Genomic DNA, 16,974 nt, shown 5'->3' with positions numbered 1-16,974 from the left:
AGAAACTGTGCCCAGCTGTTCAGAAGCCGTGCAATTGTCAGGGCAGAAGTGCTGGAGATGCGGGCAGCATGGACACATCCTCATGATGTTCCACGGCACCAGCCCTCCGACAACTTCCCCTGGTTCAGGAGAGACATACTGCAGTCCAGTAACATACTAAGAGGGTATATACCAGGCAATGGTAAACTCCGGCTACATGCAAATCCTGGTTTGCACAGAGTAGGACTGTGTAGGATTTCTTTAAGTTAAAAAAGTGTTTTTAACCTTTACCTATTTGTTATTCAGTCACATAAAAATTAACCATGTGAAGGAGAGATTGGCACCTGTCTGGCAGTTGTCAACTTTTAGCTTTCCAGCACGCAAAGTAAAACAGTTGCCATATTTTTACATGACTACATGTTTCTGCAGAGCCGTACAACATAACCTACATGAGTGGCCAACATTACTGCTGGCCGTCACGCTTGTGTGTAGAGTATTAAACAAACTTATTATATTTGGCTTGCCATAAATGTTCCTGTAGACAGTTCTGCTCTTCAAAGCTGATCATACCTACATTATGAGGGCCTTGACCCTGATTGACAGCTATTAATAGAGAAAGACTGAGTCAGAGTACTGGTGGTGGCAGCTGTGACAGGGAAAAGCTGTGTAGTATAGTGAAAAGAATTGAGACCAATATTATCTGCTTCTATATAAAAATATATATATATAAAAAAAAGTTTAATTGGAATAATGTCCATGAAGAAACCTTTCCTGCCAGGATTCTACATTTCAAAATGTCAACAAATAAAATATTTTAAAAAACAATAAAGAAGATAACAAAATACAATAAATGCATACAAAAGTATATACATATAACAAAAATGCATGTTTTCAAAATAAAAAACACAATATTTGCATTGACTGTGCATCTTATACCCTGACAAACAGATGAGGTTGACTGCAGGTATTCCCTGTCAAGCACACTGGATGTGGACACATTTTAAGTAAAATCAGCCCTGCGAGAAAAAAAACCCAATCAACTAAAAAACCGACTGTCCAGATGATTGTTTAACCATAGAAACAAGAAACAAAAAACAAACAAACAAAAAAGTGTTACATTGCAGACTAACTAAATATATCTGGAAGACTTAAAATCCCCTGCAGCCTTACAGACGATTAGATGTTCCATTGCCCTGATGTGGCTGCACACAGCAGAATTTAACCAGATGTTCAAAAATGTTTTCATTTTCAACGTCTAGAGCAGGGGTGCCCAATCCCGGTCCTCGAGAGCTACCGTCCTGCAGCTTTTAGATGCATCCTTGTTCCCACACACCCGAATCAAATGAATGGCTTGTTATAAGGCCTTTACCAAACATGATGGCATGCTGAAGAGGTAATCAAGCCATTTGATTCAGCTGTGTTGGAGTAGGGATGCATCTAAAAGCTGCAGGATAGTAGCTCTTGAGGACTGGGATTGGGCAGCCCTGGTCTAGAGATTCTCTCCCTTTGCAGTCTGGTTTTTGCCAATGAATGACACTTTCCCCATAGCAGCTTTAAATAAACAAATTCAAGGCACTTTTAACGCAGCACAAAGCTGCGCCACAGCAGCAAACTTCATCCACAACTGTGAACAACTCCCACCGACATGTCATAGACACTGAAGGACAGCTGTCAGTCAAGTCCAAACCATGCCCACCATGAGATTCTACTGGTTGGGAGGGGAGTAGGAGGAAGATGGATTCAAGAAGGAGCAGGAGGTGTTATCTTTGACAGCATGAAGTGTGATGGCTGCCTCGTCTGTTCGCTGAGCCCTGCTGCCCATCAACCAAGGGTGGAGGAAGATCTGCTCCAGGGTTGGCCGGTCGGACGGCTGCTGGCACAAACACCAGCCAATCAGCTGCTGGCACTCTGCAACAGAAAGATAAACTACTAGTACAAAAGCTTGAGGCACAACACACTGACCAATGACCAATCATTTATATCAGGGGTCTCAAACTCCAGTCCTTGAGAGCCGCTGTCCTGAAACTTTTCCATGTGTCCCTATTGCAGCACACCTGAAGACAATTAGTAGGTCATTAGCAAGACTGTAGAACTTGAGTGCATGCTGAGGTGGCAATTCAGCCATTTGATTCATCTTACAGCAGCTCATGAGTGAATGAACATGGTGCAAAAGTATTTTTAGAAGTACATTTTTCCAAACACTTACATTAACTTAAATTTACTTGAGTAGGGTTAGGGGTTGACACTTCAGCATGCAGTTCTATGCTCTTGCTAATGACCTAATTTTATTCAGGTGTGTTGCAACAGGGACACCGGCCCTCAAGGACTGAGACCCCTGCAATAGGGTGAGTCACAACAATCTGAGTTTCCAGCTCTTATACACAATCTTGTCATTGCACTGTCTTTGTAAATACTGGCACTTCTTTTTCTGCCATAATCCAGCTTGCACTGGCACAGTGTGTTAGTAAATAGAGTCAATCAACTCAGAGTGGATGAAGTTGTTTCATGAAACAGAGCCCAGGATAGCCTCTTTCATGCTTCATGCTTGTGAGCATTTGTGTGTATGATGTCAGTTCATTGGTCAGTTTTCCCACCCTCTTTGCCACTAAAAATGCCAATGCTGCAAAACAGGAACAGAGACAATAGACAATTTCTATCACTGGGTAGACTGACCCGAGGAGACTTTCCGCCTGAAATAGATCTGTCCCGTTAGGATCTCCTCGTCATGTTCAAAGGGGATGTCGCCACACACCATGTCATACAGCAGCACACCGAGTGACCAGACGGTGGCTGGTCGCCCATAGTATCGATGGAATCGGATCCACTCTGGAGGACTGTATACTCGTGTCCCTGCAGGGAGGACAAATACAGAAAAGCATCAGGCATTTTAAAGCCAAGCAATGGCTCCAGCTGCAACTCCTGGCTGCCTATAGAGTCAGGAACATGTCCTCCTCATCAATGAAGGCAACTTTCTGAGCATAATGATCCATCTCTAAATAGTAATTTTGTGTGTGTGAGTAGGGGATGTGTGGGTGGGAGCACAAAATAGTGACAGACACAAAAACAGTGACAGATAATGGGACATTTGGACTCACCATCAAACTCTGTGTAGACAGTGTCTTTAAGAACAGCCCCTGAGCCAAAGTCAATGAGTTTGACCTGCTCGGTCCTCAGGTCCACCAGCAGGTTCTCGTCCTTAATATCACGGTGGACAACGCCACAGGCATAGCAGTGACGTATGGCCTCCAGTACCTGCAGGAAGAAGCCACGTGCTGCCTCCTCATCAAGAGCGCCACGCTCTGTGATGTAATCAAACAGGTCCTGACATGGCTTGGGATGCTCCATCGCTATAAACCAGCCATCCGCCTGCTCCCACCAATCCAAGAGCTGCACCACGCCAGCAAAGGTCCCACTCACTTTCTTCAGCAGCACAATCTCTAAAGGAATTAAAGCTCCGGACTGAGAGAGCAATTTAAATAATCAGGATGTCGTCCTTTAAATTACATCAAGTTAAATACAGATAAAAGTATGCAAAGAAGAGGAAGACGATCATGTGGGTTTTTATGAAGAATGGCACATGAGGACCAACAGGTTGCTGGAAATCCAAACAAATCCAAAAACAAGGAACTAAGGTGTTTGGGGTGTTTTGCTTGGTAAAAAATTTATGATTATAAAGACAAGATATACTTTATTTGTCCCAAGAGTTGTGATGTTCCTTTGTTACAGCAGTTTATAAAGTTAAGGTAAACAAAACCTATATCCTGATTTTTAAATCATTTAATGCATTCATGCAACAAGCACCTCATCCTACAGAAGCACACGCACTCTGACAGTGGCTTTTTTGTCTAATGATAACCAGTCATGCAACTATACCAAAGCATGCAAAGAACACAAGGAAACTGGGGGCACAGTAAGAAGCTTCATGGGCCATACATAGCAGCAGTAGAAAGTTAGACTTAGTTATTGACCAGACATATTCATTAGAGGTGGGAATCACCATACATCTCACGATACGATATTATCGCAATACTTAACGCACGATACGATATTATTGCAATTTTTTTTAAAATATTTTGCGATATTCAGATTCTGTACATAAAGGTAAACTATCAATATTCATTTTATCTAATATCAAAGTCTCACACTCAGTCTCTCTCTCATTTCAGTCAGTTTTATTGTTGACAAACTGATCGGTTTGTTTTACAGTCTAGTCCAACTTAACTGAATGCAACCATCTGGCACAATTATAGCTATTCTGAACTATGCAATTTGTGAAACCTATGCAGCCTCTTCAGCAACTGAAGAATTTGAAAGTAAATTAAAACAAAATATAATTTTACATTAAATAAAAAAGTTTTAAACTTAATTAAAATAAAACATGTCTTAAATTAAAATAAGTAAACTGTCATGTTTATTGCTGCCAAAAAAAAAGTTAAACACATTTGGACAGTGAAGGAATGTCAGGATTCTTGCTCAGAAAAAGGATCAACATGCTCTGAAGTCAGAGCATGTTCCAGTCCACAAAAACTTTTTTTGTAACAAAATATCGATTTCTGCTGTCCCTGTATCGATACATTATTAGCAAACAAAATATCACGATACTACACAGTATCGATTTTTTCCCCCCACCCCTAATATTCATTTTATTCATCTATTTGTGAACACGAAAGATAATTTCACATAGTAATAGAAGCTGAAGTGGTAAGAAAACAGGTAGTAAGGCAATTAAAACTGTTAAACTGCAAGTAGAAATGCAGGCAGCCCTTACCAGAGAACCCCACTCAGTCACCCGATCCTTGCTCACATGTTTCACTGCCACCTACATGTAAATAAACACCATCAAAATATTATAAACATATCCTCAGAATAAAACTGAATAAATTCTCTTTCTATACTAAAATACAAACCATCATACAGCAGCTTTAGGGTAGATCTGTGCATGCTGATAATATGAATCTTTTGGTCTAACAATGTTGTTCCTGATTTATGAAATAACTTTATTTTCCCACTGTAATTAAAATAACTATTATTGTCAAATTCCTACTTCCAATAAGTAAAGATTTAGCAGAAGGAACAGAGAGTAAAGCACTTTTGTTTAATAACCGGCTTTCTTTGTGACAACAAAGACATGAGCCAGGCATGCCAGCACTGAGTCAAGCTGCACAGCTGATAGCAGTAAAAGAGGAAGTAAGAGTGACAGATGTGGGTTTTAAATAAAAGCAGCATCTGAAAAAGTTTTTTTTTTTTATTCCGAACTGACAAAAAGAAACGGAATTTTCAATTTTTTGTTAATTACATAATAAAATGATGATAGATAAAATTACAGCTATGGAAAATTGTAATGATAATGTAGGCGAGAAGCCAATACTTTTAACAGACTAAGGAGATGCTGTAATTGAAAACAACAATTAAAAAAACAAAAACAAAGCCTAGATTAATTGAATTCATATGAATGTGACACATTTACTGGAGAAAACAAGATTTAAGTTCAGAGCAGACTACAAGTCATGTAGACACTGGTCTTAAATAAAACAATGCCTCTTCATTCTGGCTGTTGAAAGACTGGACCAAATTAACAAAGACTGAAAAATTAATGACTGTCAATTCATTATTTCAATTCAATTAATTCGTATTTGAGATAATTGTTTTCATTTAGTCTCAAATTCAGTCTTCCTTTTTAATGCAAGAACCTTGAGGCCTAATACAAAATATTTAAGTAGGATTGTCAGTTATTGTTTTTAAACTCGAACATTCAAGTACGGCTTGATTTTGAAGGGTCAAACAGGAAACTCAGCTGTCTGCTACAAGGCATCTTGACAATGAGAGTTGGCCATGTGCTGCGACCAAAACAAAGCCGCCCCTCGGTTCTTACCGGCAAACCATCAGCGAGGCGAACAGCTGAGTAAACGGCACCGAATCCCCCACTGCCGAGAACCGGACCCAGCCGGTACTGCTTCTCAAGCGACTGCTTCTCTGCGTTGGCTGCAGAGCACAGGGAAGAAAAGTCAGGGCTAATCAAAGTCATGTCAACTTTGCAAATAAACCCCAACATAGTACGTCCCGCGATTAGAACTGCGTGTAATCGTCGACACAAACGTACACATCACCGAATACACTTGCAACGTTTAAAGCAAAGACAAAAACTCACTTTACGTTATACAAGACACCTAGATGTCAAAATGGTCCCGTCCTTGGCCTGAAAATGTCCTAATTTAAACAATGATCGCCATGTATTCGGCAGATATATGAAACTTTAAGTGGTTTAAGTCCCTCCGATTGGGGTAAAGGTGTCCTAGCTCCATTCAGGCTGAGTTGATTTCAATACTTAAAATAATAATAATAATAATAATAAATTCATTTTAGTTTAGTCACATGTTAGCTAAATGAATAACTAAGTCCAGAAAAATCTGTATTTTGTATCAGATGACCCAGATTTTCCAACCCGATTCGAAATCCCGGCTTCGAATAATCCATTTCTGATTAAGACTTGAAGCGTGGCGGGTAAAATAAAGTGACGTGAAATGGACACAGCTGCGAAGTCGAGGCTGTTACCTTGCAGGAGCTTCACCGGCAGGTCCATGCTAAACGACATGTGTGAGAGGGTGTCCAGTTTAGAGAGCAGCATGCTGCTCCTGACTTCTCCCGAATAATTCAACCGCACCGAGAAATTATTGGCGCTATACATCCTCAGGAAAAAAAAAAAAAAACAGTCCTCGGCTCCTCTCACGGGAGAGATAAACATAACCTAAAATCCATTCCGGATGTGGTCCACAGAGCGCAAACCCCGAAGTCTGAGGTTGCTCCGCTATAACGCTGCTGCCAGTATATACAAGAAAATCCTTCCGCCTGACCCCCGCTGACACACCAAATTGTACCACAAAGCTTGCTGCATTAAAACTACACGAACACACTTAAATGGAATAAAAAACAAAGGGGCCCCATGTTTTAGGTAAATGTGAAGTCATTTTCTTGAAAATGTAGTCGTAATTCAATGAGAAACCCACGGCCTAGTTTATTCTTTACGCGACTAGTGCAGGGATTCGGAGACGGTCACTCGGCAATGCTGCAGCACACCAAAAACGAAAAAGCGCTTCCCCCAACAATAAACGAATAAATAAATAAATAAATAATGTTAAAATGCAATGATTTTAATATTTGAATTAAAATGATATTATTGTTTATGGTAATAAGGTTGGTTGGACAATGTGAGAGAAAGTTAATATGATGTCGTTTTTGTTTTGTTTTTTTCCAAACCATTCGCTAAAGACTGGTAATGGAGATGATTTGCTATTGGAAGCTCCAGTTACTCATATGTTACTTTTTGGGTCAATGTGAAGATTTAATTTTGTTGTACCATTGATTGTCCATGTTATGTGTAGACCATCAAGACCACTGTTGTTAAATACCATAAAGTAGCAATTTTAAGTTATAAAAGTATTGTACTAAAAAAAGATTTCTTAAGGCATATTTGTTTTATATCAAAAAGCAAATGTAAATTTGGGGCAAACTGATTTTTTGATTTTGTATCAGCAACAACCACTAACCCTGTATTCACCCCTTTCAGTCCTGTCCACTACATGAATGTGACCCCGATCATTTGTTCTCTGCTATATTTAGCTGCTTCTATTTTAAAGCCTGTGCAATAACTGATCCACTCTAAAGAGTGAGTCACTGCTCTTGTGCTCTACTCCAAGAGCTTTAACCTGTTGTGTAATTTTTACAGAGGATATTTGTTACTGCCAGCAAGTTATAATGTCAGTGTACAATGGAGAATCAGAGGACAGTGACCGCTTCAATGGTGCAGACTGTGAAAGGTATCTACCATGTGCTGGCTCTGGTCTCGTCTCGGCTAAACTAACTATTGTGGTTGGAGACAGACAGTTCTCTGAGGAGAAAATGTTACTGGTGCAGAGCTGCGACTATTTTCAAGCTCTGTATCGCTCCGGTATGAAGGAATGTCAGCAGGAAGAAATCCACCTCAAGTCTCTGCGAGCTCAAGGATTCCTTTTAGCTTTAGCAGTTTTACATGGAGAGAAGCCAATTCTGGATGAGGACGACATTGTGGAAGCCATTGAATGTGCAGCTTTCTTGCAGGTGCCCCCACTTACTAGGCATCTTATTGACCTTCTTGATGCAGAAAACTGTCTGCTGATGTATCACACCTCTGCAGTCTTTGGACTTATGGATCTGTACCATGCAGCAGCACTGTTCATTCGAGACATGTACACTGACCTTGAGGTAGAGGTCAAGAAAACCTTACCATTAGAGCTTATCTCTTATGTGGAGTCTTTGACCCCCCATGTTTTCATGGCTGTAGGAGCCCATGTGACCTGTGGTTTGGATGAAACTGTACATGCTGCCTCAAGGACCATCTGCTACCTCAATGAAACTGGCAATACTTGGAAAGTGTTAACAGATCTTCCACTAGAGGCCAGCACCTCAATGGCTGGAGTGACTGTTTTAGACAACAAACTGTTCATAATTGGTGGCATTCATGGCATCCATAAACAAGTTGTGGAATCTTGTTTTTGCTACAGTGTTGAAAGCAACAGCTGGAGCAGGATTCCCAGCCCAGCACAGCTGCGTTACAATCTTAGCCTTATGGGTCTCCATGGTCATTTATATGCCATCGGAGGGGAGTATGAGCGAACAGTAATGTCGTCTGTGGAAATATACAATGTAAAAAACAGAACGTGGACATTTGCTGCTAACCTACCTCGGCCGGCAGCAGGAGCAGCTTGCACCAAAACCATGAGCAGGATATTTGTGTGTTTATGGAGGCCAATGGAGACCACTGAGATCTACGAGTATGCATCTGGGGAAAATGAGTGGCATCTAGTTACCACACTGATCAGGCACCAAAGCTATGGTCACTGCATGGTGGGCCACAGGGACAACCTCTTCATCATAAGAAATGGCCCATCTGATGACTTCCTAAGATGCCTCATAGACTGTTATAATCTGAGCTTGGGCCAGTGGTCAACCCTGCCTGGACACTTCGCCAACAGTAAAGGTTCACTATTCACTGCTGTTGTAAGAGGGGACTGTGTGTTTACACTGAACAGAAGCATGACTCTAGAATACGTAGTGGAAGGTAAAACCTGGAAGCCTAGGCGGCAGATGAAGGGTTTCCCAAGAAGTGGATCTGTGTGGACATTTCTGCTTCAGCTGCCAAAAGCTCTCAGCCTGCAGTAGTGACACTGTCTGCTTTTTGGATTATCAGTATTATTTAAATTAAACTCAGATGGGGTTTTGTTAGTTTTTTGTTTATTACAGCAATATTACTATTTTTAATCCTGATGCATGCTCAATCATCCAGGTAAGTGAATAAAAAAGTTGACTGAACCAATAAAATGAACTCAGGTTTGCTCGGTAGTGATTTTATCTCTTTATGAAGTGCTACTGGTAAGAGTACATGTTTAGAAAATGGACATGTGAAACAAGCATAGTAAAAATGATAACATTTTATTATCAGCATTACCCACAACAACTGAACAAAATGTGTATGTTTTTGCAAAATTTCAAACACTTTGAATTTTATACAAGGTGCTCTTGCTACTCTGATTGCAGTTTAATTACTTCAGGTGCAGCTTTTCATTTTTTTTTCTTGTTCAGTGAGACAAATCTCTTCTATTTTGGCTCACTGAACAAATGCATTAAATTTAGGTTCAGTTTCTAAAGTTAAAATGTGGAGGGCGCACGACAGAAGATCTGCATTTGCTGTGGATTTCACAGTCCTTGCTCTTTGACTCAGCATTTTGTGTGTGTGTGTGTGTATGTGGGGGGTCCTTTTTAGTTCTTATTATTATTTTTGTTTAATTTAATTCTTAGTTTGTCTGCTGTTTAGGTCTTCTCTATCATGTTTTCCTTTCTGGCTCTTTCTTGTTACTGTTGTATGGTGTTTTGAGCTTTGCATCATTTCTCTTGTAACATATTGCTTGGTTATACTCTCAGTTTAGTATTTAGGGTTCTGGTTATAATTTCCATGTGGCTTTTGTTAGTAAGAAAAAAAATGTGGTGCTTGAATGTGAAATATAGTTTTTAATCCATAGCTAAGATTATTGATTCTATTTTTTTTATTCTTTCTAAATCCAGCCACACATTTTTCTCCTATTCATGTTAATGGGATAATGGTACATGTAAACTCTTATTTCCAAGTGAATGAAGCATCCCCAGGCAGCTCAGCAGACAGCAGCAGACTGTATAAAAGTATAACAAACTGGAAAAAGGACACAAAATACCTGACATGTTATTCATTTTCATAGTTTATTATTTATTATCAATGTATATGTTTAGAAAAACAGAATATAAATATGGAGTAAACCCAGTCACTTATCCAGGCCTGACACTGAACTAGGATGGACACCTGTCCAATAGACTGGCACTGGTAGAAGGCAATGTGCCTTCTACCAGTGCACAAGAGTCTTGGAACAAATGCAATGATTTAACAGAGAAAGTCCCATCAAATATATATGAGGCAATCCAGTCTAATGAAAAATGAGATAAATGATTCTGGCTATCTTCATAAGGGGGGAGACTGAAGGAAAACCTTGACCCTTGTTTTGATCCAGGCGGTCAATGTGGACATTGTGGAGGACTATAAATACCTTGTAGTACACATTGACAATAAACTGGACTGGGTTAAAAACACCACTGCACTCCACAGAAGGGCCAGAGTCGACTCTATTTTCTGATGCGGCTGAGGTCCTGCAACATCTTTTTGACAATGCTCAGGATTTTCTATGAGTCTGTTGTGGCCAATGCCATCCTCTATACTGCAGCGTGCTGGGGGAGCAGGTTGAGGATTGCAGATGCCAACAGACTAAATAAACTGATCCGCAAGGCCAGTAATGTTGTGGAGATGGAGCGAGACTCCCTTAGGATAGTGTCTGAGGGGCAGATGTTGTCAAAGATAAATGGAATGCTGGATAATACCACCCACCCACTCCATGACATGCTGGCTAGTCACAGGAGCACGTTCAGTGAGAGACTGAGATTTCCAAAAAGCACCACTGAACCACACAGGAAATCATTCCTGCCCATGGCCATCTCCCTGTACAACTCCTCCACCTAATGCGATGTAGACTGAAATAGTTACACCTTTTGCACAGTACCTTTGTACAGTAAAATAGTAAATGACAATGTTCACAGGTTAGAGGTACATGTCAATCATATATATTTCACCTCTGTGATATTCCCACCCGTCTAATATTCTTGATATTTATAATTGAGCGCTTTGTATATATTAGTGCTATTTCTTAAATGTGTTAACTCTGTAACATATTGTATTAAGTAGTTTAGTCTATTACTGTTACTGTCTTGGAGCAACTGTAACCCACATAATTTCCTTAGGGATTAATAAAGTATTCTGATTTTGGATCTCAGGTACACAGCCTTATTTTGAGAAAGACTGAGAACAATAATGTGAGAGAGTAACAGAGCTGAGGTGGGAGAGAAACGACAATGTTAATTGTGTCAAATACAACCCTGGGACTGTTCCTAATACTATCTTCTTATAGATCTTCTGTAATGGTAAATGTGACCAAGAATAAGGGGAAGGCCAATGTCTGGTCTGCACACATGGGAGGACGCTCTATGTGACCCCCGTCAGCTTTAGTCTGGGACAGAAGCCAGGACCCAGCCTAGGTGATGGATGAACGTCTGTCTATAGACATTAATCTTGTCATGAGTGTTGGGGGCATGCTCTGTCTGCTCTGCGTCTCTGCAAACACACATGAACCAATCCTACTACACACTTTAAACAAACAAACAAGAAAAACAAAACCTAAACTACCAAAATAAAAAATATTGATTGTCTTCTTTACTTTAGTATTTCTATTTTATACTCCAGCTGATCTTTGAGGTCAAATACAACAGCTTATTTACTTTTTTATGCAGGCAACAGCAGTTTTTAACCAACTTATGAATTGATTCATTTGATGGAAAGAGAACCATAGTGCTCAGAGAATATTAACTAAACCTAAGCTTAAGAATGTACCTACCATGTTAAAACTACAATGTCCAGAAGATGGACGACAAAAGGAGCATGTTCTTTCATGCCAATTTGTTGTTGATTTGTTTCATGCAAGTTATAATATATTTTAAAATATTAAGTAAAATGTAACATATAGTCAAAAAAAGAAGATAAATCTTAGTATTTATCATGGTGGATGAGTGGAAGCCAAGAATAAAATAAATAATGATCGATCACACTAGATCTGACCTAATACGCCTACCTATATCTTCACTTAGAGGTGGAAATAGCTGGGGAAACCCCTTAATATACAAGCTGCAGATCTCAAGTTTTTGGACACACACACTTAAGTGAAGGACAACGTCAACAAACCTAAACAAACAAAATGAAGTGTTTTGTTTTGGTAATAAAAGGCTACTGAAAACAAGTCACGTTTCCCAGCTAACACAGGGAAAGAGGCAGGGTAAATCCTGGACAGGTTGCTGTTGCAGGACTAACACAGAAAGTTCAACAACCATTTATGCCTATGGTACTTGGTGGTAGAACATGCAAACTGCACACCACAGAAAAGCCATGGCCAGATGGTGGAGTTGAACTCAGGACCACACCATCATGCTGCCCACGATTCCTTCTATGGATTGATTCAGTGCAATGGATTGAGAGTGCCTGGTCGAGATCCAACATTTGGTGCTGAAAACCAGGACAAGTTTTGACATGAGGAACCCATGACATGGGCACGTACTCTCTGGACTCTGTTCCTTTAAGATTCCACTATTCCAGTAAAACCCAAAGATGCTCCATTCCATTAAGATCTGTTGTCTGGGGAAGCACCTAAAATCCATTGACACTAATCGTCATGTTTTGGAAGCCAGACTGAGAAGATTTCACCTTGTTAAAATGATGCATTGTCATGCTAAAAGTAGCTATAAGATCAAACACTATACCCATATCAGGATACACATTAGCATTATGACTCAGACATAGTTTAGAGTTCAGATCATCATGAACTGGCCATAAAGGGCCTGTGGAACACCAAGAAAACACTGTCCACAATCATTACACAACTAGCCTGTACTTTTGATATACGGCAGTTCTAGCCAGTCATTTAGTAACATGTTAAAAAATAATGGCAGTTAAAGCTTATGTAAGCTGGTAGAAATGAAATTAAATCAGTTGTTGTGATCAAAAATAAATGGTATGTTTTCCCAAAGCACTTCACTTACATTTCAGTCTTGTCTCACTTTTCAGAGAAAACAATCAGTCCCCATGATCACAGATGTTCCCTCCTTTGTGTCTTTTGGTTTTCAGACTCCCCACCCATCCCACCCATGTCAGCAGAATAACCTGTGACTCTGGTGAATATAAAATGTATGAGTTGCTGAGCTTTTCTGTCTGTCTGTCTGTCTTTAATTAGTCTGTGTTGTCAGGCATTGTGTGCATGTTTCTTTGGACAGAAAAGAGGCGTGGCTGAAAACATTTTTCACCATGTCAGTCTCTGCTGACCTTTGACCTCTTAACTCATCTCAATATGCTTGTTTTTCCTTACGTAGTTGTTACTATGATTAGCTCGATAGCATCCAAGAGAGTGTAGGTTGATAAACAGCTAAAAATAAAGGAAGATAAGACTAAGACAAACTCCTAATGAGATGATGGATGGTGTCCTATGAAAAGCAGAGGGCACCAGTTGTGGATCTGCCAATTCTTGTGTTCTGTGGTAAATCATGATTTACACTGTCCCGGGCAATGAGCACAGGGCCCACAAGAGGACGCCATGCCCTCAGGCCACACTCATGAAGTCCGTTTATAATTGGTCAGAGACATTCACACCAGGTCCTTGCATAAAGGAACTGATATTGGTCTTGCTGTTGGGTTAAGGACCATCAGGCACATTGAGATAGCTTTTGGGCAGGTAGTTAGACCATGTATACACACATATGTATATACATATACATATATACATATAAATGTTTGCATGTGTACCCTATCTCCTCTTTAAAAGGTGATCAATGTGAGCGAAAAAACTTTCCCCCCCCCTTTTTTTTTTTTTTTTTTTTTTTTGTTTCAAAATTAAAAATGCCAAAGATAACATGGTTCTACAGGCAAACTAGTATTTTTGGACCAACAAGGTGATTTCCAGAGAGCAAGTGGCTGAAAAATTGGAATATCTTGGAATGGTGTGTAGTGTGTTCTTTGAAAAAAAAATAAAATAAGAAAAGCCTAACAAAATCTCAACAAGGAGAGGACAAATGATAGACTTGTAGTCAAGACCGCCTAAACTGAGACCAAGACAATACCAACACCAGAGGGTATCGAGACCAAGACCAAGACAGAGACAAAAAAAGTCTTTAATCTGCAGCCAGATGCTGCTTCGTCTACGGGTGTCAGGCATATTTATGTGTTTTTGCGATGCACTCGCACAGCCCTCCTCATCGCTGTCTACTGTCTCACTCACTTACTGAGAGGACAGACACACGCTCCACTTGACTGTCGCGTCTCTCACGCTCTGTTTTTCACATAATGATATTATCCTATATCCTCGCATGTGATTGGCCACAATATGGAAGGATTGGAGCATAGCTGAGCCACTGTGTGAGAGCTGAGCAGCGAAAGGAAATTAAGTGAGGAGCTGGCTCTCGCTCAATGGGAGTCCACTATGATTCACTATAAAGCACTCTCTAAGCACGGCTCTTAGAGCTGATGCTTTTGTGCATGACACATTATCGAACGTGATGATGTGTGTCATGGATACTGTTGACTGACTCCAAATCTCCCGACCACTATGTCGATCTGAGAAAGCAAGACCTAGACAGCGAGACCAAGACCAACACCAAAGTCCGTCGAGACCAAGACAAGACCACATAAAAGTGGTCTCGAGACTAAGACCAGTCTCGAGACATCCAACTCTAACAAGTGAAGAAATGGCAGGCCTCCAAATGAGCATCAATATGTAGACTGGAAGTTAGGGGAGAGGTACAACAGTATATCTACAGCCAACTACATTAAAGGAAGTGGTTTGGGGATCTTTCAAAGCAGTCAGCTTCTTGAATGTACATCATTGGCTTCATTTTTCAGCATGACAATGGCTTCACTGTTTTTAAAGCAGCATGGGATCATCATGGCAGTAAAATAGCAAAAACACCTAAAGAAAAAGTTTGCAAATCCCTTCAAGAAGCCTTGAGAACAATTGATGAAAAACTTAAATTTCAAGCAAGCTGCTCAAGATAATTTTGTGTGTGCGTGACTTTTAAGACAATTAGATTTGTACATGTTCTGTATTTGCCCCACACTGCATTAACCTTTATGTTTTTAGATGTTTCAGTAAATGACTACAGCAGTGTTTCCACTTTATAAAGGTTGACTATTAATATTTTAGTATAATTCTCTATTGATCACATGAAGCCCTGAATGATGACTATTTTTAAGTTTTCCCTTGGGTGCCCTAGATTATGAACGCTTACCACTGTCTGATAACGCCATCTTGTGTCCAGCGGCGTATACATGGTAGTGAGCACTAGTGATGATAAATTTGATTATTTTTACTGAATCGAGTTTTAATGAGTCACTCACCAAAGTGAATCGATATTTGAGTCATTTGATTCACTGAGTCAGTCGACCAGAGAGTGCAAAAAATGTACATTTTCACTCAAACTCAATTTGTTTCTCTTTTCATGTAAATCCTACTGCTAAGATGAATGATTCTAAAAGAAAACCACTATTTTATAGAAACAAAAAAGAGCAAAAACATTTCTAAAATTAAGCAATTTCCTATCAAAATTGCTTAATAAACATTTTATTTTATTTTAATATATTTTTTATTTTATTAGTATTTTCGTTAAATGTGTTAAATATATATTTTCTCATCTAAATGTCCACTGAGCTGTGAGCCAGGGGGCGGTAATGCGCCTTAACATACAAACTCACTATTTTTGCAGTCTGAAATATTGAAAATTGACGATATAGTGAAATTCCAAACAGCACAAATTCTATTCAAAGCAAAAAATAAAGAACTGCCAGGTAATATTCAGAGTATGTTTTTTTTGAAAGAAGGAAGTTATAATTTAAGGGGTTTTTGTAACTTCAAAACAATGAAGGTACGTACTACAAGAAAAGGCTTTTGTGTTTCTGTTCAAGGAGTGAAACTATGGAACAAACTGAATATGGAATTAAAAACAATGTCCAAACATAAAACTGTTCAAAAAGAGTTATAAAAATATGATCTTCTCGATCTATAAAGAAAAGGAAAATATTTAAATTAAGTGAATGTCTCTATTTAAAAACAAACAAACAAAAAATTCATGATGTGATATTATAGTATATAGTATATCAGAAATCTGTTCACTATTTTTATTACAAATTATATCAGTAAGGAAGCTGACTAAATATTCACTGATAATTTATGGGACAGGGGTGGGATTAAATAAGTGTATACTTCTTCCCACTCCCTTTCAACATGTAAATTAATCAGAATGTTTTTTTGTATGTAATTTGTATAGTATATATTTTTTTCTCTCATTTCTTTTCTAAATGTACTTGTATATTGTTCACATGTTGAAATAAAATTACCAATCAATCAATCAATCAACATTGGTTGACAACCAAGAAAAAGAAGAAGCTGTGAGCCAGGAGGGAGGGGGTGAGTGAGTGAGTGATTCGTTCGCTTTATGATTCAACACAGGAGGGAGAGGGTGAGCGAGTCCTGAGTGATTCGCTTACGCTTACGATTCAGCACAGGAGGGAGGGCGTTAGTGAGTCCTGAGTGATTCGTTCGCTCTATGATTCAGCACAGGAGGGAGGGAGTGAGTAGCTCAAAGTGCTGTTAGCATCTTAGCAGAGCGATGCTACTGTGAACCGAGGAGCTATTTTCTTGATGTGAGCTTCTACTCAGGGTTTTTTCTTCCAGTTCAGAGCAGAAATTTTTTTGTTACGATACTGGATGTTGTCTTTTTCTCCACAATTTTAATTATAAGCTAGATACATTTCTGCTAACAGCAACAGGGATAAGTCAGTGAGTCAGTTGGGCT

The 16,974-nt window shown here is 39.4% G+C and overlaps 2 protein-coding genes across 2 annotated transcripts; one reads left to right on the top strand and one right to left on the bottom strand.

The window, feature by feature from the left end:
* Positions 1-675: 675 nt before the first annotated feature.
* Positions 676-6,874, bottom strand: LOC308391979 (serine/threonine-protein kinase pim-3-like). The gene is made up of 6 exons (XM_080874820.1): positions 6,532-6,874; positions 5,852-5,961; positions 4,748-4,798; positions 3,075-3,438; positions 2,653-2,829; positions 676-1,887 (listed from the first exon to the last, which is right to left on the bottom strand). Exons 1-6 carry the CDS (start codon positions 6,719-6,721, stop codon positions 1,685-1,687), a joined length of 1,095 nt encoding a protein of 364 aa, XP_080730946.1. The 5' UTR covers positions 6,722-6,874; the 3' UTR covers positions 676-1,684.
* Positions 6,875-7,678: 804 nt separating this feature from the next.
* kbtbd13b (kelch repeat and BTB domain containing 13b) lies at positions 7,679-10,420 on the top strand. The gene has a single exon (XM_080875653.1). The coding sequence runs from the start codon at positions 7,732-7,734 to the stop codon at positions 9,172-9,174; it is 1,443 nt and encodes a 480-aa protein (XP_080731779.1). The 5' UTR covers positions 7,679-7,731; the 3' UTR covers positions 9,175-10,420.
* The last annotated feature ends 6,554 nt before the right edge of the window (positions 10,421-16,974 follow it).

Source organism: Rhamphochromis sp. 'chilingali' (assembly GCF_963969265.1).
Source record: "Rhamphochromis sp. 'chilingali' genome assembly, chromosome: 2".
Classification (NCBI taxonomy): Eukaryota; Metazoa; Chordata; class Actinopteri; order Cichliformes; family Cichlidae; genus Rhamphochromis; species Rhamphochromis sp. 'chilingali'.
Note: the sequence above shows the minus strand (reverse complement) of the source record. Positions and strands in the feature narration are given on the sequence as shown.